Raw genomic sequence first — 20,881 nt, 5'->3', positions numbered from 1 at the left:
TTAAGTGTCAGAAAGGTGTTTCTCATTTTATTGATTGCAAAATGTGTTTAACTTACATGATACAGGATCTACAGTACATTAAATAGTTTTTTTTCAAAAGGCAGGTAGATAAGTCATTTTATCACAATACATACGATCAATTAAAAAAAAAAAAATTGGCTCATCAATGCAACACCTGTCCTTGGCTGTGGTGACAACACACTCAGGCCAGAGATGATCAGGGAAGGTTTTTCCTGCTTTTCAGTCACGGTTTGAAAACATCTGTGATATCGGACCACATTCACTCAACAGCAAAGCAAGCAAAGAAAGTTGAGCCTGAATGTGCAAATACACAATCATAACCAACTTGCTGTTGCATCATGATGTTGTTCATAAGAAAGACTTGCTCTCTGATCCCAGTTGGTTTTTGTTTTTGTTTCTTTTAACTTTCCCTATTTACTTAGAAATCACTACTTAGGTACAAATGTTTCAAGGTAAAAAAAAAAAAAAAATTACAGCAAAAATGATAAACTCCCATTTCAGAAGCAATGTGAGCCTATTTCATAACAAGCTACATGACACAGAAAACTAAGATGACAGTAGATCTTCTATGATGGGGATTTCCGCTGTCTCACGATGCCAACACAAAGACAAGCAGAGGTTTAGCCAATAAATGCTGATACAATTTTATCTACAATACCTGACAATTAAAAAAAACAACATTCTTTCAACTAATGTTCCAGTTTTTAGACCAAAATGTGCATTCACACATGCTTGCACTCACAACAGCTAAAAGCAACAACAACAACTGAAAAGTGCAGTTTTACAGAGCAGAACTGAAGCCCGTTGTAATGGGCAGCTACTCTAAGCTGCTTGTTGGCAGAATGACTAAGGCACTATCATGGTCCGCTCACAGCTAGAATCACACAGCCCATCATGTCTGCTGTATCTCTCTTCTACTCAGTTTCCATGGCACCTGCAAAACCAAAACCAATTCCAACCGTCAACAAAGATCACTGCAGTGTGTGCGACTGTAGAACATCAATCCACACCTATGCAGGGGTCCCAGCAGCAGGCTCTCAGTGGTCCAGGCTGTTGCCCAGCTTCTGCCCCTCCTGCAGAGCAGCCATGGCGAGCCTCAAGTGCTCCTTGAGACTCTGGATCTCCCGCTCGCTGCGACCCTTTATCCCACTCAGCTCCTCGTGCAGCTCCGTGTATCGCTCACAAGCCAGACGTCTTTCCTGCAGAGAAGAGCATGTGGACACTTAGAGGGAAATTCTGGTAGTTTTTAAACTGAACACTATTTTCACATGTTTGGAGGTTAGTAGAAAAAAAAGAAAACTGTAAGGGCACCTACTGTAGAAATCCCCAATAAGGGAAAATACACAAAAATAGGACGGTGCACTAACCAAGTTTGTCAGTGGAAAGACAATTTGAACAGCATTTGGCATGTGATGGCATCACGTTTGGCTGAGTGAGTTCAACTTTTGAGCTTGTGATGGCCGCAGTAATGACAACTTGATGCTACACAACACTGGGCTGTTCATTCTTGTGGCCAAAAAATAAAATGGAAGACACAGCTGGGAACAGAGGTGTGTAGACAAACTATCAACTGAGTAAGTGAGATTTCAGTCATATGTTGGACAGCATTTTCTCAATGATGTTGTCACACTCGAATAACAATCCAAACCTGTTCAAGATCACTTTCACTGGACGTACTGGATGTGGATAGTCGCCTCATGTGCTGGTCACATCCATCTACCTGTTGCCGACCTTGGCATCTCACTCAATATTGGAACATTTCAGCTATTTCTTTGTCCCAATAAATTTCAACAAAAATTGGAATTTCGCAATAAGTTAGAGCGCTGTGAGCTGAAGCAGTCTCATATCAGCAGTCTTTCAACAAAGCAACAGAATCTGTTCAGTGTTAGGCATTTATTCTCATCCTTAGCCAACTTTTTAGATCCATCCCAAGTTTTTTTTTCTCGACATAGCTGAAAAATGACATGTGTTTGCATTGTTTCACTGTTTTCAACACAAGCCAGAGAACCTTAGGAATGTGCTGCTCTGCATTTTCTGAAAGCTTACAGGCAGTGAGACACTTAACAAAGACCTTGTTCAAATTCAAATATGAACATTCCCCGATATTCATGTAACAGTTTGTAGGGTTCCCACAAAACTATGTATCCTTGCACAAACACAACACACACCCACGCACGCACGCACGCACGCACACACACGGTACCGTGTTAAGAAACTGCAGTTCATTTCTTAGACAGCTGATCTCCTTGTGTAAGTACTCGATCTCATTTTCTTTCACCCTGAGGAGGACCTGGGGGAAAAAACAACAGTGTGGTTTTGAGTTGCTGCCAAACAAAACACAACACATCATCTGTCCTCATAATGGGAGTTGGAGTCCACCACAACACATGGAGCTTGTATTCTGGCTGATTTATGATTGAGAGGAGAGCATTTTCTCTATGATTCATACAGAATGTAACCTGGTCCTGTGGCCAACTGTCATGACGTTCCCTTTGTATGCTGCAAACTCTAGCAAAGGTTTAGAAGGAAGACGCAGCATAAGTGAAACCATTTTTGCGACTTTGGGTTTTTACTTTGTAATGCCAGTGTGAGGCTGGGTGACGTGCAACTGCGGTTCTCTACTGCTGAGACTGAACTGCATCTCAAAGCTAGGACCTCAACCATTAGGTGACCCTTGACTACAACTCATGTGGACAATACCGTAACTGTTACTGAGTTCCTTTACACCTGTGATGTGTCCTCGCGTACCTCGCGTAAGGACATGATGCCAGTTGATTGACAGTGGCTGAAGAATATCAAAAAGATTCCTGGAACTGAATACCTACAGTTCTATGAGGGTCAGTTAAAATAAATGACATACAGATATACTGTGGGCTCCCTGACAACCACGATTTAAATCAAATGTTTAAGCCATATTTCACACAAGAACAGTTTTTTGCTTTTCAAACACATTTCCCTCCTGATCTGCATCATCCCTTAGTGACTCCAGAATGTAGGGATCCAGCCACTTTTATTTTGCTTGTTGCTGATGGCACCTGACAGCTAACAACAGGTTTAAGTAAAGAATATATGAGCCTTTACCTCTAATTCACAGGAAGTGCCATCTTTGTTGCCCTCTGAACCCTGATCTGAAGTAGAAGATCTCATACGGCCAATCTCCTCTGTCAAACGGGCCTTCAAGTCCTAAAGAGAGCATTTTGTCTCAATTATTCTTCATTTTTATTGCACCAACATAAAATGACTTTTGAGGTTTCATACTGCAAAACAATACATTCATGTATTTTAAGAATTACATCAGCCAGGACATTATAAATGAGGATGATCTCTTTCATCTTGTGCGTCACTTCTCAAATCCCTTGAGAACTCACCTGGTTCTCTCTTCTCAGCTGCTCCAGATCTCTCTCCTTCCGACTGATCTCTCTCTCTCTGTCAGCATTGTTTTGCTCCGCTCTGTTGAGTTCCAGACACTTTTGGGAGTAGCGCTCCGACAGTCCGGCCAGCTCTCTCTGTAAGGCCTGACTCTCGGCCCTGCAGAAACACAATGACACTATGTAAACTGTGCTCATATTGAGCCCCGAGTGAACTTAACTGGAGACACAACATCTCATGCCAGCTGGTATATCCTTCCACTTGATTTTTGTTTTACCACAAGAGCGGCAAAACTGATAGTGACAAGACACAATATAGACATGAATATGTAGATAGAATATAAAATGATTGAGTTCACAACTGGAAGTCATCACAGGACTGCTCTGGTGGAATGACGATTTCTTGTACGTCATGCACAATCAACTTTGGAACACCACCTACTTCAACCTATTGAGCACTTCCTTTCCACTAACTAGAGAGTATGAGTTACTTTTAAAATTAAAGATGTACTAATAAAGTATAAGACTGTTTTTTTTTCCCATTTTAAACAGGCAAGTATTTCCGACTGTGGCTTTACAACATCTAACTGCTCATACCATTAACCACAAAAATAAGGAAGAGAATGCAGAGGGTGAAAATTGCAGGGTAAGTGACAATGATTAAGTCCTAAAATGCAGGTTCCAGTAGCAGCCAGTGAGACGGCGTTGTGCGAGAGGCTTTGTGACGCTTACAAAAGAAAACTAATCCACGGCTTAATTCTTGGACATTCCTTTAGCGGCTGGCAAGAGCCAGCAGCCACTGTGGTAAGGACATTGCTCAGACAAGGAACTCTGGATGGCTCTATGTCTGCAAACTCAGAAAGAATATTTGTGGTCAAATGGCTGCAGTTTAAAGGCAAAAGAAGAAAGCAACTTTGGACTCCACTGGATGGAACTGCTCTTTGCAAAGCAGTGTGCTGTAGGACTGCTCACAAGAACCTTTACATAGAGAGGAATACCCCACTTTCCCAGGTTTGCACAGGACAAGGGTGCTTGTAAAAAAAGTATGAAAGTTGCACTAACGACATGAACGTGAATTGAACTCTCTTTTAAACATTTAATTACACTACTTGTCTATAAATATTTTTTCTAAAAATGGGGATGTTGAACCAATTGTTCACAAAAAAGTATTATGCCTTCCAAGTACTCACAAATAGGTGTCTTGAGTTCACCACTGCATCACTTCCTCATGACTCTTGTATATATCGGGTGATGTGCTTGAGAGTTTGTAAATGAATGTTTTGGGATATTTTTGCAAAAAAAAAAAAGGTTTCATCCTAGCTAGCAGAATGACTGTTATTGCCATCTCAAGTTGATATGAAGCATCTTACTGCTGTTGGGCTCGCAAACTCTGTGCGTCTAACACGCCACTGCTCAGTCTCTTGACTTTCTCCACCTCTCTCTCCATTTCTTCTTTGTGCTTCTTCTTCAATGCTTCCATCACTGAAACAAAACAACACAAATATGATGGCACATCTAAATGACCTACTAGATACGGATCGGCACACTCAGGTTTTTCCTGGAGGTTAATAGAGACAAAGAACAGCTCATGAGAAAAAAAAAAACCTGTAATATAACAAACAGCACTGCAGTAGCGTGGGAAGTAGAATGATTACAATTTAGTAGATTTGTACTAAAGTGTCAAACACTCCCATCATAGAATCATCTCACATACAATTTTGTCTATCTACACATTTGTGCTGTTCTTACACACTTTGGAAAGCTGACCTCTTGCAGTGTCCTGAGTGTCCTCCAGCAGCAGCCTGTCCTTCTCCAACTCTAGCTCCTGGATCTGGCGGTCGTGCTGTCTCTGCAGTTCCTCCAGCGCTTGCCTATGAGCCCGTTCCATGGCTACCAGGCTGCGGCTGCAGGGGGCCTCAAGGCCACAGCCGCTCCGCACACCACCTCCACCCCTGCCACCCCCTCCTCCTCTCTCTGCATGTTGTAGTTGCTCCAGTTGTTGCCTCAGTGACGCCACCTGAGAACAGACAAAGATGGAGGTAAAGCCCACTGAGAGACAGAAGCTGATTGGCATGCTGACAACATATGGTACTGAGTCAAAAAAAACAACAACAAACCAACCACAACAACACAACACACAGAACCAACAACAGATAGCAGATGTAGCAGTGTTTTCCACCTCATTATCTGTTTTCTTCTCTAATTATCATCTTCTGGGTTTAATTTTATATTCTGACAGGAAAACACTGCTGAGGAGCAGAGACAAGATAGAAGAGCAGTGAGTTGAGTGTTAGAAGTCAGCGGAAGGAATTTTACTTCATCTAAGTTGATGAAGGGTTAATTTGCATGTTATCTGATTTGCAAATTGGAAAATCATCTCCACGCACTACCTCCCTCTGCAGCGCCTCATTGGCTGAATGGCTGGAAGTCCGTGATGCCGTTGTTGGTACGGAGCTCATCTCCTTTAGAGGCATGCGTTCAAACTCCGCCCACTTCTTCTCGATTTCATCCTCCATGCGTAGCCTTTGATTCATCCCTACACCAGTGCCCTTCCTGGACAGTACCGCCTCCCACTGGCTGCTTGTGGCGTCTCTGGTCCTGTCTTCCTGCCACAGGCTCTGTTCCCGCCCCTGCCCCTCACCTGCCTCTCTCTGAGAGGCTGGGAGGGAACTGGAAGGGGCAGGAACAGGGGACAACTCCACATAGTCAAACCTACGCTGAGCTGAGGTGCCCGAGGGAGGACCGTCCAACTGAACATCAGTATGACGTGATGATGGGCGACGGTGGGACAGTGGGAAGCGGGTGTGGGAGTTTTCTTTGTCACTGCTACTATCAGGCAATCTAGAGAGCATGTAGGATGAAATGTAGATATGCTCGGGGTTAAACATAAATCACAGCATCATAAACCCAACTTGTAATTGATCAATCACAATCTCATCATGTTGATGAAATAATGAATACAACAGAATACAATGCCTCAACAGGAAACAACTGCTACCTAACTCTTACATTTAACATCATCAGGCCTCAGTCATGAAATGCTCTTCTGCACAAATTTGTTCTCACAGTAAAGCCTGATGTTTAACTCCTTACACCTGACAGCTATTTGTGTTCCTCTAGTAACTTTCAAAAGTTACAAGAGGAACATGATATATGTTAGGAGCAAGGAAGCACAAATAACCAGCATGCTTTGCTTCCTATATAAAAGAAAAAATAAAGGGCTAAAAAGGTCCTGTAGCGTGCAAGAGGAAATTTGTTAAATGTTAGTAAGCAATTCAAATCCTGTAGAATTACGTACGCAACCTCCGTAGATGCTATACATTAAAGGAAAATTCTGGTAGTTATCAACCCCAGCCCCAATTATCTTTCTGTCTGGCGGTCTGTTTTGGGAAGGCCACGGGGAATTAAATGTCTTGTTCCACACTGATGGCACTAAAAGTGTTTCTTTGTGCCTCTGGACAGGATCAGACTGTTATTTTCAATGTGTCAGCACCACTGAAAGATCACTACAGTTTCACTTTGTATAGCAGGGTTGTGGGGAGGTGTGTTTTGATGTGGAAGCCACACTGAAACATCAGAGCAGAGCATTTTTAGTCCCAGCATTTTGCTCATGCCAGTCAAAGCTGTCTGTTAGGGCTGCACAATGAATCAACATGAATTGCAAATCAACATATAGCCTTACACAGTTTTCAAAGTGCAGGAAGGCACAATAAAAGTTCAATGCAAATTGACTGTGATATATTAAATATTTGGGTGCTCCAAAAATGTCCTGTCAACACAACGTACAGACTTAAGAAAAAAAACCTTTGCATGACAGAGAACCCCAACAAAAATCCGACCATAATACTTTTAATGGGTTTTTCAATAATCATGAGGATACTGAGCTTGAATGAACATTCCCACCTACACTGAAAATCATATTGCTATCAGTATATAACATATAATATCTATATAATTGCAATTACATATTTTTCAAAAAATTCTGCAGCCCTACCTACCTTTCTCTTCATGATCACACGAAACACAAATGCAAGCTAATATTAATAAGCAGGGTAATTAAATTACTCTTCAGGAGCACTTTCAAAGAACAAAGGGCTGTCTGAATATGAGGCATCAAAAATGTTGCAAATAAATCCTCCAGGTACACAGACGCTGATTTTTTTGAGATGGATATTTTTAGGTGGATTGTAACTTTTTACTGCGGACCTTATCCTCAGCTGTATAATATTGAGCTTCTGTTGTTCTGGGCTCTCTGTGCACTGAGCCATGCATGGCTACCTCATACAATCTCACTTCAACATATCCAGAAAATCCCTTTTTGATGATATGATGATAAAAACGCTAGCAATTACTGTGTGAGGTCTGGAGAGCTGCTGGGTCGGATGGACTTCTTTAAAACTTCGATCCAATTCCTCCTGATTCCAGCTGTCATGGCAGAGAGTGTGAACACAGCTTCACGTGTCTGGAGCACAAAAGACAAACAAGGTTCAGGACACACAAAGTATGACAGAAGGAGGACAAGACAGAGGCGGATGAAATACGAGACAAATCCTGATAACACACCAAGGTGCAAAAAAGCAGGTGTGGTTACTGTTAATAAGGACACAAAGTGAAGAATACAAACCATGTCTCGATGACAACATGAACCAGTGACAGAGACCCTCACCTGTATCTGAAAGCCATAGTTCTTCTCCACATCAAACTCAGACACCCTGACACAAGATTTTAGGTCAATCTCGCCATCCAAGTCATCTTTCTGTACAGAAAAAAATCCAAAACAATTTAAACATTTCACATTTCTCTTCCCCCGTTATTAATCTAATGATGCGCTCATGCCAAAAATTAACCAGATTATTAAAAACTTAATGTCACAGAAGTCACAAAAATCACCAAGCCTAACACATGAAAAACAAACAGCAATGTACCTCCTCTGCACTCGAGTCTCTGTAGTATTTCAGCCCGGCATCAGTCAAAACAAACCAATGCTTCTTCCACTACAGAAACACAGAAGATATTAATTAATCAAAGATCAAAATCAGCAACAAATCTATCAATGTAATGCATGGACAACATCAGAGGATGTAACATCAGATGGAGCACTACTGGCATCTGATCATTTTAACTGTCAAACATCACAGTGACTACAAAGAGCAAATATTAAACTGCAGACCTCCAGCTGTAGTTGTGATTCCTTCTAGCTCTTCAGGAGCCTTTTAAATTTACATTGAAACACTTACATTGAAATAAAATAATTCAGACAATATCTCAAAAAAGTTTTTATGTTTGAGGGAGATGGGGAAGTTTATGTACATCCACTCATACCTCTGATAACAAAATTTACTGTACATCATGCATACCACGGCAGAACCTGCCCAGTTCCAACTAAGCAATGAAAAGTGATTGAGGCATTCAAAGTGAGGAAACACCTGTGGCCCCTCAGGCCATCATACGGTGATAACACAGACCATCTGCCGCAATTGCTTTACGTACAACCTTTCCCTGTAGGAACATGGGATAAAAGGAAGAGCTGAAGATGGCACATGACTTCTGAGTGAAGTATTCCACTTTACCTCTCCACTTTCATCTAGTTTTGACATCCATCCCTTCTTGAAGTTCAGGAGGTCAGGCTGTGAGGCAGAGAGGACACAGAGTCATGTTCACTGACCTTCATTTGAATGTCAGTGAATGGATGTTTGAAGTCTGTGTTTCATTTGTGAATCAAGGCTATTGTGGGCAAACATAAAAACCAAAACTGAAAGGGGAAGAGAACAAAGAGAGAAAACAAATGCGACAGATGTTACCAATAGAAAAAGGACACAGAAATTTTACATGGATACATAAACACACACCCATATACATATGGGTGCGCGCGTGTGTGTGTGTGTGCGTGTGTATATATATATGTGTGATTAATGACAGAAAAACCATTACATGCAGCATTTTGGAATGTTCATTTTTTGCACTTGTGGATTGTAAATATACAATCAAAAACACTTAATATTTATGTGAAAGGGTGAGGTGCAAATGCAAACTGGTACATCGCATTACATAAATAAAAGAAAGGCGAGGGTTGTATAGTCTGAAGTGTGAAAATAACAGGAAACAATAAGTAAGCCTGTACTAGGTAAGGAAAAAAAATCTGAAAACTATTAGCTCACCTAGAAAAAAAGACAAAGCTTTTTTCACTATTTTAAATCTGCCCCCCAAATCTAATAGCTTCCTCCTTGCCCCTTGTTCCTATAGTTCTTCCTATCCTTGTTCTGCTAACGGACAAATAATAAAAAAAAGAAAACCTCCTTTGGGAAGATAACAGCAGGAAGATTAGGATTGCACATCCTTAAAAGGATATTTTTTGCTGAAAAAAATACTCAGTTGTCTCATACCATTGTGTTGTGCAAAAGAGCTGCGGTTCTGGTCTGATGTCTCTCTCTCTCTCTGCTGCTGTGAGTCACGGTGTACCAGTCCTACTACAGGGCTGTGCCAGGGCTCACAGTGCCTGGAGTTACAGTATGGTACATAACTAACCGTCTTGCTCCAGAGCTCCTCAAACTGGTGAAACTGAAGAAACCTAAATCAACCAGCAATTACAGTGTTTCATCTTAAGCTTGTGCTAAGGAAGTTAGCATTTCCTTGTTTCTTAAAAATAGTTGTGGAAACTCCACCGTTCTAGTAATATGCTGCCTCTTCTTGATAGTGGCATATGAAGCATCAACTTCTTCTCATCAACACCAGAAGGAACTGTTAAGCCACTTCCAAGAGTTAGTCTGTTGCACTTTAGACACGATGACAGGAAGAGGAAAACATGCACTAGGTACCTAAAGATGAGGTGATCCCTGATTAAGCTTGGGCAACTTTTTCCACCGCGCATTCCTCACTTTGCTTATCTCTCTCCCACTAGTCCGAACATTCCTCACTTGTAAGTCTCTGAATTCTGTATTCACCTGGCATCTCAATCACATCACTTTTTTTAATCTCTAATGCAAAAACCTTACTGTTTATTGATCTTTCAGCATTATTTTGTTCTTTTTGTGTTAAATCCTCCAATGTAGATTATCTGTCTTTTCATCAAGGCCAAAGTAGCGCTCACTGTTCTCTGTATGTATATGTGCCGGGTTATTTACATTATGTAACACACAATATCATCATGTCAACAGCATCAGCTAAAATTAATACTCAGCTAACACTAACTCAGAGCTAACACAAGTATGAACTTATTTGACTGAATTTTACAAGCAGCTGATGATTAAAGAGTAATTTTCAAACAGCTATTTTGATTTTATATGTAAAGATCCAATAAAATGTATTATATATATATATATATATATATATATACATACATACATACACATATATTATTCATACAGCCCAAAAAAAATCAAGACTGAAAATTTGCCTCAGAAGGCTTTAAACTCTACACACAATGTAACATCCTCTGTCTTTCGTCTTTTGACAAGTGACAGAAACTTATTGAAAAATCCTTTTTTTTTTTTACAAGGAGAAAAAGAGCATCCCCATGATGATAAAGAACTTCTGGAACAAGATGCGATTTCTAACATTATAAATCAATCATAATTGGCAAATACATGCCCATCAGCAGGGTCTGGTCACAGTTACACAGAAAAAGCAGCCTGCTGTCATGCGCCCTTAGACCAGTGACCCTACTGAAAAGGTCAAGAGAAAGGAAGAAGAGGGTCACCCACTGGAAACAGTTGGACACAACTTCCAGACTTGCTGATTCCTTTCTCATTCATAACAGACCGGTATTGTCTGGTGTACCTAACCTTTTCCTTCTGCCATATTACAGCATGTATTGTTCTCTATATTTGTAAGGGTTGAGTCAACTCGTTGCCTCCTTGAACATTGGGTTTCATTATATATTCATAACATGGCTGATGCCACAGCTGGTTGAAAGAGACATCTGGGTTGTTTTATTCAAATATTTGCAAGGGTATTCTCAAGTGTGTCAACCAGGAGCGTGTGTCACAGTTGGCTGCCAAACCTGACACTTCCAGCCCAAGCTACTGTTAATGGCTGCTACTGTGAGAGGCACATGGTAAACACACGAAACCTCAACACACCTGGTAACCACCAAAACCTTTAACTCAGGCACATATGTAGAAATCAGCATGGCTACAGAGACAATCCAACAGGATATTCAATTTCAGCTCGCAGTAGAATGGAGACATAAATCACTCTCTTACCCTGTACACACCCCTCGACTCCAACTCACACTGGCCAGGACTTGCCATGAAGGCTAACTGACTTTAGTTCCAACGTTTGAATAAACCCAACGAATAACGCCTACACGAGCGTCGGAGTTCATATTAGATATATTCTATACAGGGTGAAGTGGAAGGCACACAAAAAAAAAAAACAGTTTAAGGGTACTTACCGTCATGTTAACAGGGTCCGGTTAAGGTTCGAATAAAGACCAAAGAAAAGTACCGTTAGCTCGTGCAAAGTAACTTCTTCCTCAAGCGCAGACCAACTACAAAACTCGGAGAAAGCTATCCATCAACAACTTCAGCTTCTTTCAGAACACCGTCGTTACGTGAAGAGAGATAAACCCCGCCATCCATATGACTGTTAAAACCGAGAGAACCGCCGACAGCGGCAGCACACTCCCCGTCCAGCCCCGAGCAGGAAGTGCCTTCACTTGGCTAAACACGGAGAAGAAACCGGCAGTATATTGAGTCCGGTAACTTCACAACTTTCTGTCAACATATGACCTGCTAATGAGCCTCTCTCTCTGCCTTGTCTGCCACTTCCTGGGCGGGTCCGCGGAGACGGTTTGAGAAAACAAACCGAGCCTACCTAACCGCACGGTGACAGGCTGCTCGACATCCGGGAACCTTTAGGGGCTCGGGGAATCTGGTGGGGTCCCCAGGAACGCGAGGAATACGGAGTTGCCTTCATTTACAGTAGAACATGTGTTAAATCTCATAGCTTCGCACTTTTGATAATCCTATTTTCAAGATAACGAAACAATTTTAATACCTTTGTTTCCTTTCTAATAATCCGTAGGGGTTGCAAACATACTGCCCCCCCCCCTCCCCTCCCCTCCAAAATCCTCTCTTAGTAGCTGTTGGTTTCAGTCCAGGAATTTCAACACATGCCCCAGCAGACCACAATTGACAAAGCTCAGTCAGTCTTATGAAATGCCTGCAGTGAGTAGGTGAAGTCTAAAGACTCAGCCAGTTGATAAAGAAGAATTTCAAACTATAGATGAGCTGGCAGTTAGAAATACCATGGTTGTAAAAATACTGCCATTATAGACAGGATCTGTGAGAACACTGGGCAGATTGCTAGCTTTTCTAGCATGTGCTTAATTAAAAGATGATGTATATAGAAGCATCAGATTTTATTGTCCCTAGAGGAATATTTTGTTCACAGGTCTGTACATACAATAAAGCTCAGTATTTACAGCATGAGAGAAAGTGGATACATAGCAACACACGCATAGTAAGAGATACAGTATACCACATACCTGTATTTGCTCTGATCTGTGAGGACTACCTTTCCAAGAAGTGGTCTCATCTGCTGTGGAACTGCATGACCTCTGAAAAGCAACAGCTAGTAGTTATGAGGATGAGGAGCATTCATGTCTGAGAGAACCCATAGAAACACCCAAGCTCTCGTATTCACATGTTGTTCTTTAATCTTGTGCATACTCTCTGGGAAAAATGGTGTTGCTTGATGCAAGTGGTGTTTAGCACTGTCGCCTCACAGCAAGAAGGTTCTGGGTTCGAGTCCCGGCTCGGACATGGGATCTTTCTGCATGTTCTCCCTGTCCCTGCATGGGTTCTCTCCAGGTACGCCAGCTTCCTCCCACAGTCCAAAGACACGCAAATGGGAAGAGGCTGACTGATACTCTAAATTGACTGTTGGTGTGACTGTGAGTGTGAATGGTTGTCTGTCTCTATGTGTTGGCCCGGCGATGAACTGGTGACCCATCCAGGGTGAACCCCTTACCACGCCCAAAAGCAGCTGGGATAGGCTCCACCCCCCTGCAACCCTTAACAGGATACGTGGTAGAAAATGGATGGATGGATGGACAATGCAAGTGAAAACAGAGTTCATGATGCTGTCTCACACTGTAGGATCGTATAGAACATAGAGGAAAAGGTGCTAATGATGAGCACATACAGTAGATGGTAGCTTAATGCGTAATAGATTTGCACAGGAATGAGTGCACATTAGTGCCTCTGTTAGCAGCAAGGAAACACAAGCCAGACCACTGTGGAGCCACACTGCAGCTTGTGTTTAACTCTTATGGCCCCACATGTCAGTGCTGGCCAGATATGAATAACCGCTGAGTCATCATAAATCATAGGTGCAGATCCCAGTCATGCCATTTGTTTCTCATTGTTGCTCATTCAAAAGAATGTGTGCAAAGTGATCGACAGCAGCGCTGCAGCCCCTAACCATTCCATTTTATATCAGAAAAAGTTCACTAAAATATGTTTCAGAGGACATTTGAAGAGTGCATGTATGAATGCAGTGAGAGAATCTTGATCCTATCTCAAAGTCAATGGGATTTTTTTTGAATACGTTACGCACCTACAACAAATTATGTAGTTCTCATTATGTTTACAGCATTAATTGCATCTATTCATACATTATTTGTGATTTTGGAAGCATTGTGTCTTTAAAACAGTGGTGGCTAAAAAGTGGATAAAGGAGAATACAGATGTTGACGCAAACAATAAATGACATCACATGGAAAACAGAAGAACCAAAAAGCTAGTTTTGGTGTCACTGCTACTGTGCATCTGTGGTATAGTTCATTCATATCTTAACATTAGCTCAGGGCCTCTAGAATTTGCATTTATCTTTCGAAAATCATGAAATTTGTGTTTATTTGTGGAGATTGTGTTGCGAAAAAAACAAAACATGCAAGACTCAAAACCTTTGGTTAGCTACCAAGCTTGTTTTCAACAACAATCCAAAATCTAGGGGGAAAAAATCTCATTAGCTTTTTGTTAAGGGAACTCCCTCTGGTTCTAAAGTCTGGGTTGGCATAAGAAAAATCATCCCTCAGGTACTCTGTTACCAGTTCCTTCTATGGTCAATCCAGTGTCTCAATATATACTACACTAACTTCCCACTGCAGCTGGAGCTAAATGTAACTAAGGAAATATCCATTATGTTCTCTAATGTTTAGTTTGGAAATGTACATCTACGGTAATAAAATATGAATTTGGAGGTTTAACCAATAAATAAAAACGCTACGTCACAGCATCACCTGCCTACCTGTAACGAGGTGGAGGAGTGAGCTCGAGATAGACACCCACTGCCACCATAGTGCCATTCTCTCTCGGTGTCCCCTGTTCCCTCCCATTCTCTGGAGGGATGCTTGCTCACAGAGTGGCTGAAATGGTACAAACAGTTAGTGAGCACGGAAAAATTACTACAAGGATTTTGGGATGTCCTCCATGAAATACCATGATGATAACATTTCAGTTCGGTAGAACTGTACAACAGACGACCTTGCTGGTTTGAAGAGTTCTTGTCTCCGGGAGGGTTGGTGATTCTGTGGCCGCCCCTTGTGGCCTTGTTCCTCTCTCTGGTGGATAATTTTGACCTTTGGTGCATCAGCCATGATGGTATACTCGTCCCTGTTCCGCCGTGTGGACACCACCAAGAGTTGGCCTGACTCCGAGGACTCCATGGAGCTCTGCGAGGAGGTGTGCCTCTGCAATTGAATCTGGGGTGGAGGAGAGGGGCTTTGTGTGTGGTGGGAAGGCCTCTTTTCATTAGGGGAGGAGCAGTGATCTTCAAGGTTATGTCTCCCAACTCGAGATCTGGTGCTGCCTGGGCTCCTGGACGTTTCCAGGGTAAAAAGAGTGGTTCTGCTCCCATTAGTGGCATGTCTGGTGGGTGAAGCTGCACGTGATAATGAGGAGCTGTGACGGGAATAATTTGATTCCTGCCAGGAGTGTGGTAAGTGAGTTTGGTCAGATTTTGAGTCAGCGTAGATGTTGTTTCTCTGAGGGGAATGGCTGGGATCTCCATTGGTGGCATTTCTCAGGACTGAGTAGCCTGGTGGGTTGCTGGTGGCTTTTCTAGACAAGGAAGAGTTGCCGCTGTTGTGATTTTTTCTATTAATTGAGCTGCTGAATTCTGTTTTCCTAAGTGAGGAATGGTCAGTGGCATCATAGCTTTTCCTTGAATTCAATGAGATGTGGCTGCCATGACTTTTGATAAAGCTGTTGTCTTCAGACTTGTGCAGCAGAGACTGAGTAGGAGCTTCAAATCTTCTCCTTGAAGGAGGAGATTTACGACTTTCAGCACTACGGCTGTTTAATGAACCACTCGTGCCTGTTTTTCTAAGTTGATACCCACTGATGCTTTCATTACCTCGTCTCCCAGGAGAGGAAGAACGGCTGTTATGGCCTTGACTGCTAACAACAGTTCTTGAGTCATTCTTGCGAAGTATGGATTGATTTAGGGCGTCATAATTTAATCTGGTTGGAGACACGGTCATGTTTTCATGTTCTTTATCATTTAGTCCATTTCTTGGTTTTGGGTTACGCAGAAGAGCCTGGCTTTCAATGTCATAGCCCTCTCTTATCGGGGAGCCACAGCGTCCATGATGACTTTCTCCATTCAGAGATGTAATTGATTCCGATTTTCGAAGGAGGGTTTGGCTAGATGAACTGTAATTTCTTCTTGTAGGCGAGGATCCCCGACTGTGGCAGCGGCTGTCAGAAGGTCTCCTAGAGGGAGAAGATGTACGACTATTGAACCCTTTTCCATATGATACATTACTCTTGATTTCTGTTTTGCGGAGAGATATTGTGCCTTGAGGGTTACAGTCCCCCCTCGAGGGAGATAAACTTCTACCATCATGACTGCGACCACTTAAAGACCCTCTTCCTTCTGTTTTCCGCAAGGCACTCCTAAAATCTGATACTGTACTGCAATGAGATTTGACCGAACCAGCAACTGATTTGAAGTTTCTCGGTAGGGTTCCTGATCCAACACGTGTGCCTTGCATGGAGCCTTTTGTGCCTGGCTCCATCCTTTGACACCGCCCTCCAACATCAAGTTTCTGCCTGCTGTGGGAAGAAGTAAACTCACTGCGTCTGAATGGTGAGTTTCCACGTGAGGGAGAAGAAGATCGAGATTGTGGAGCAGAGCTTTGCCTTGAGGAATTGAAGCATCCAGATTGTCGATAGCAAGAACTGGGAGAGGAAGGGTTTCCTCGAAGAGGTGAACTGCTGAATCCTTTTCTCCCAGGTGAGGCCAGCGACTCTGCTATCTTAAAAGGTGTAGGACTTGGAGAGCGAGGGCCAACTTGCGCTTCAACCTCAACTGCAATGTCATAGGGGTCAGGAGGAAGGATTTCCACAGATGAGTCCTCATTTAACATCTCTGGTATCAGCCTTTCAGAGGTCACACCAAGATTAGGATTTCTGAAGGGGATGGTGTCTTTGGGCTCAATGTTTGCATGGCTAAAGATGGGATGGCCTCTCTCAATGTGGCGGAAAGTAGCAGTTGGGCTGTTGTCACGAAGTGAACGGGCACCTGCTGCCCTCCCCAGTGAGAAGTAGCCACTTTCACGTTTGTCCCTCTCCTCTTTTAACCCTGGAAGAAGAGAGGAGTCAGTCAGGGTGAGGAAAACAGAAACAAGGAGGGAAGGCAAATTGAACTACTGGAACTACTGAAGGGTTCTTGACACAAACTGAGTGATATTGTATTACTGATAATTGTTCTGGGACACTTCAGCTGGTGACATCAAACGGTACTTCCAGGTAAAGAACACCTTTGGCTGTAAGTGGATATGGATTGGTCAAGTGCAGTAAGTCATAGGTTTACTGAAGGCTCAAGCTACTGGCGCATAAGACTCATGGAATATGGAATATGTATAAAATGGCATATGTTTGAATATGGAATCAGAGTTCTGAAAAATAGTAGTACATACAAACTACTACTACAACTGTACTTTTTCCACATCTGACAAGGACTTCATTAATATACAAGGTCAGTTGTCACATACCTGAATGCCGAGGGAAGCTGTTTCGGCAATGAGAATCATCCATCCAGGCCCGAGGATTGGGTCGGTGGGCTGGAGGGTCAAGCCGGGTCATGCTTAGTTTGGGTGAATGTCGACGGAATGGAAGGTATTCGTCCTCTGTGCTGACAGAACCACTGAAATCCTGGTAGTCACAACTTGAAAGAAGAGATTGGAAAAGAATGGCGGAGTGAGGGGGAGGAGGGAAACCTTAAGAGGCAACCAAAAGAAGGAGAAATTAAACCAGGAAAATATGAACTTCCTCAAGTAACTACTCAGTAGCATCCCAGTGACTTATAAAGAAACATTTCCTCCTGAATCAATACTTCTCAGACTCCCTGAGACGAGACATGGTGACTTTTAGCAATCCACCAGTAGATGTAAGACTTTTCAATGCTAGAACAAAATAAATTAATCATCTAATGTTCCTTTTGTTCCACCTGTAGATGTAAGCCTTTTGAATCCTAGTACAAGATAAATGAATTATCTTAAGTTCCTTTGTTGGCCAGTAAGTAGATTGCCATGATATTCGAGTGTAACCTAATCATGTAGGACTTCTATAGAACCATAACAAGATATTATCAGTAATGACAGTCTGTCACACTAAAGTGATGTGGTCAACTCTCTTTGTTGGCACTTTCTACAGCTCGTAAAAAAACAAATCATCACAGTGCAGGACCCTTACCTGTCAGTGCTGTTGTCGTCGTCACCGTCACAGATATAAAGCTCGCAACCCGGGCTCAGGATGCATAAGGAGCTCCCCTCATAACCCGGACAGCCTCCATTGACATCGCAGGAGCTGCTCACCACTGACAGATGGTCTGAATCTTCCTGATAGGATGACAGGGGAAGACACGGACCAATCACAAGGCAGCCTTCATGGCTACGAGAGGGATGATGGAAACAGCTCACAGTGAAAGATACGATCTCCAAAGCAAAGTTGAGTGAGTCTACATGTAGATTCACTAAAATTAAATGTAGCTACATACCACTCCTAGATGTGTCTCTCTGACTCCATCTCCCTCAGTAGGCTAACTGAAAAGTGTCTGTCCCCTCTTACACTCTGCTGTTTCTGTTACACCTTTGTAACTTGACCCAGCTGTGACTTTCCTCATTAAAATTTCATTGTTTTTTTTTTTTCTTGCCATAAATCCTTCTCCTAAATTGGAGATTCTTAAAAAGATCTTTGCTGTTAACACTGACGCACACAACACTGAGGAAAATACAGGAACGTTTTTATGATCCAACAATAATGTGGTACAGTCCAATAGCCTACATCTTCTGAAATATCTTTTTGTCATGAGACAACATGTCTTGGAGGCAGGATAAATTCACACGAGCAGTGTTGTCACAGCTTTGACACGGCACGTCCTTTTGGTATGATGCCCCTCCTTCTAATATTACAAGAGATTCCCATAAGGGCAGTAACTGATCCTGCCTCATTAATTTATAATGCTCGCACCTCGCTCCTCATCATTACCTCTCATTCTCTGTTGCTGACCTTTCAGAATTTACTCACAAATAAAGAATCCTATATGACCTGTGTTTACATGTCTGTTCAATTGTTTAGGCTCATTTCTCACTCACAGTTTGTTAAAAAAAAAGAAGAAATTCTGCACACCAGAGCCTTGTGAAAGGTGAATTGGAGAGAAAAATGACTTTAAAAGGAGAGGAAAGCTCCCACGCACTGTCTCGCTCAATTGCCCTTCGGTTTATCATGATGTTTCGGTTTGTCTGATCTTCAACAGGTAACATCACTCACTGTTCGTTTCAATTAAAAAATTGTCTTAAAAAAATACAGACCTCCATACATTAGCTGAATTTCTGTAACAGCATGACATGAATCGCTTTTGATCTGCAGGGCATTATAAGCGTTTGAGTTCATGTCTTCCTATTGACTGACTGAGTGCCTTGCTGACTTCACCAGTGACCTCTAATGCTTTCACCGTCCTGCCCTTCCTCAGGTCCCACTAATTCCATCACTCAGCACATGTCCCATCTTCCTTTATCTACAAAGATACCCACCTGCTCTGTCTATCTTCCCTCTCTCCTTTCTTACCTTGCTGCTGGTGTCTCTTTCCTCTACTTGGGATGGGATTGGTGTTAACAACACCCCTTTGCCTGGCCCAATCCAAACTCCAGTTCCAGTTTTTGTCCCAGGCCCAGTGTCTGCTGTGGATTTCTGCTGTGGCGTCACCTCTGTGCTCTCCCCTGCACCAGTGTGGATGTGCCTCTGGCGCAGGCAGTCAAGGCAACGGGAGGGGTCAAAGATGTTGGGCTGGAACTTGGGGCAGATGGGTTCATCACCAGAGACGGGCATGGTGAGTCTGGGGAGGGGACCAGCACAATCATCGCATCCTGCAGAGCAAAGTCAGGAAACAGCATAGGGGCAAGGAAGAGAGTCATGTTGAAGTATATGATACCAGCACAATGCTTTGCCCTTGACAACTATACCATCCCCATTCTGCAATAATCCACGTATCACAAGTAGCTGGGGACCAACGCCGTACTCTTCAGGGTAATTATGCCAGTACTATAAAGTAGTAATTTACATTAAATCAACTGGTACCCAAATTTTGGTGTACTTGACAGCACATTGGAATAAGAGAGTATATCATTTTGAGAAAAGGGAAACCATATGATGTCACCCTGCAGAGTGTTGAAACCCAATACACAGAGTAATGATGAGTCACAGCTGGTTTCAAAATTTTACACAGAAGAAAATTCTGGAATATTTGTGAACCAAAAATCAAAACTAGTAACAGCAACACATCTGAGATGAGGAAAAACCTGATACAACACAAAAAGCTGAATGTTGTATCAAGGGCGTTTGACATGCTAACTTCCACAACACACCAAGAAAATGAGAAGTTCAGACTTATTTTTTTTTTACAAATGAAATGTGTTTTTGTCATCATAGAGAAAGTAAAATACCAAAAAAGTACAGTTGGGTAACCAGCCCAAAATCCAGCAGTACCTATACCAGTTCAAGCAGTACCCAAACCTTGCAAGACCATCCCTGTACGATACATTACAATATCAGCGCAACCGTTGGGCGAACAGTACCCTAAAGATGTTCTCCCTATAGTCAAGACAATTTTACAGACAACTGAGATCAAACATACATCAACATGCATCGCATTAGCTTAATGCCTCCTTAAAACCCACACACAGACACACACATCCTTGTACTTCTATCTTTGTGAGTAACTTCGTTGACATTATGCATTCCCTAGCTCCTTACCTTAACCCTGTCACAACAAAATGTCTGACCCTAAACCTACATTTAAGCAAATATAAACTGTACAACTGTTTTTTATAGTGCTTACAATTCAGTGCTTAATTAGCTAACTTGGTTGATATAAACTTGTGACATTATCTTCCAAAAAACATAGGAGATTATGCAAGAAGAAGCTACACTATTATAGTTGGTAATGAAATGTAACCGTCCCATCCTTGTGAGTCCATCTGGCAC

At 42.3% G+C, this 20,881-nt stretch overlaps 1 protein-coding gene and 1 long non-coding RNA gene across 3 annotated transcripts; one reads left to right on the top strand and one right to left on the bottom strand.

Moving 5' to 3' along the window:
- Positions 1-14: 14 nt before the first annotated feature.
- On the bottom strand, positions 15-19,726 carry LOC147245516 (uncharacterized). Its single transcript, XM_086185025.1, has 19 exons — positions 19,466-19,726; positions 18,092-18,237; positions 17,666-17,680; positions 17,392-17,564; positions 14,879-16,979; positions 14,635-14,760; positions 12,877-12,952; positions 8,960-9,016; positions 8,315-8,383; positions 8,056-8,145; positions 7,742-7,851; positions 5,780-6,230; positions 5,157-5,406; positions 4,760-4,871; positions 3,390-3,549; positions 3,103-3,204; positions 2,225-2,311; positions 1,032-1,220; positions 15-955 (listed from the first exon to the last, which is right to left on the bottom strand). The coding sequence occupies exons 1-18, from the start codon at positions 19,724-19,726 to the stop codon at positions 1,059-1,061; spliced, it is 4,548 nt and encodes a 1,515-aa protein (XP_086041151.1). The 3' UTR covers positions 15-955; positions 1,032-1,058.
- LOC147245517 (uncharacterized) lies at positions 11,759-18,452 on the top strand. 2 transcript variants are annotated; one of them, XR_015110044.1, is made up of 3 exons: positions 11,759-12,087; positions 16,360-16,631; positions 18,125-18,452. It is a non-coding gene; the product is annotated as an uncharacterized LOC147245517 (long non-coding RNA). The 2 variants fall into 2 exon arrangements; XR_015110043.1 differs by having other exon boundaries at positions 18,053-18,452.
- Positions 19,727-20,881: the final 1,155 nt, after the last annotated feature.

The sequence above is a fragment of the Aulostomus chinensis genome, chromosome 18, assembly GCF_037954235.1.
Source record: "Aulostomus chinensis isolate RoL2024-O1b breed Wild chromosome 18, RoL_Achi_v1.0, whole genome shotgun sequence".
Classification (NCBI taxonomy): domain Eukaryota; kingdom Metazoa; phylum Chordata; class Actinopteri; order Syngnathiformes; family Aulostomidae; genus Aulostomus; species Aulostomus chinensis.
This window is presented reverse-complemented; position numbering and strand designations above follow the sequence as displayed.

Excerpts from the sequence above, each read along its gene's own strand:
- LOC147245516 (XM_086185025.1), bottom strand. The coding sequence starts at position 19,726 with ATGCCCGTCTCTGGTGATGAACCCATCTGCCCCAAGTTCCAGCCCAAC. Across the intron at positions 16,980-17,391 it reads CAGCTTCCCTCGGCATTCAG|GGTTAAAAGAGGAGAGGGAC; the intron begins GTATGTGACAAC and ends CTCTTCTTCCAG. Across the intron at positions 14,761-14,878 it reads GAACTCTTCAAACCAGCAAG|CCACTCTGTGAGCAAGCATC; the intron begins GTCGTCTGTTGT and ends GTACCATTTCAG.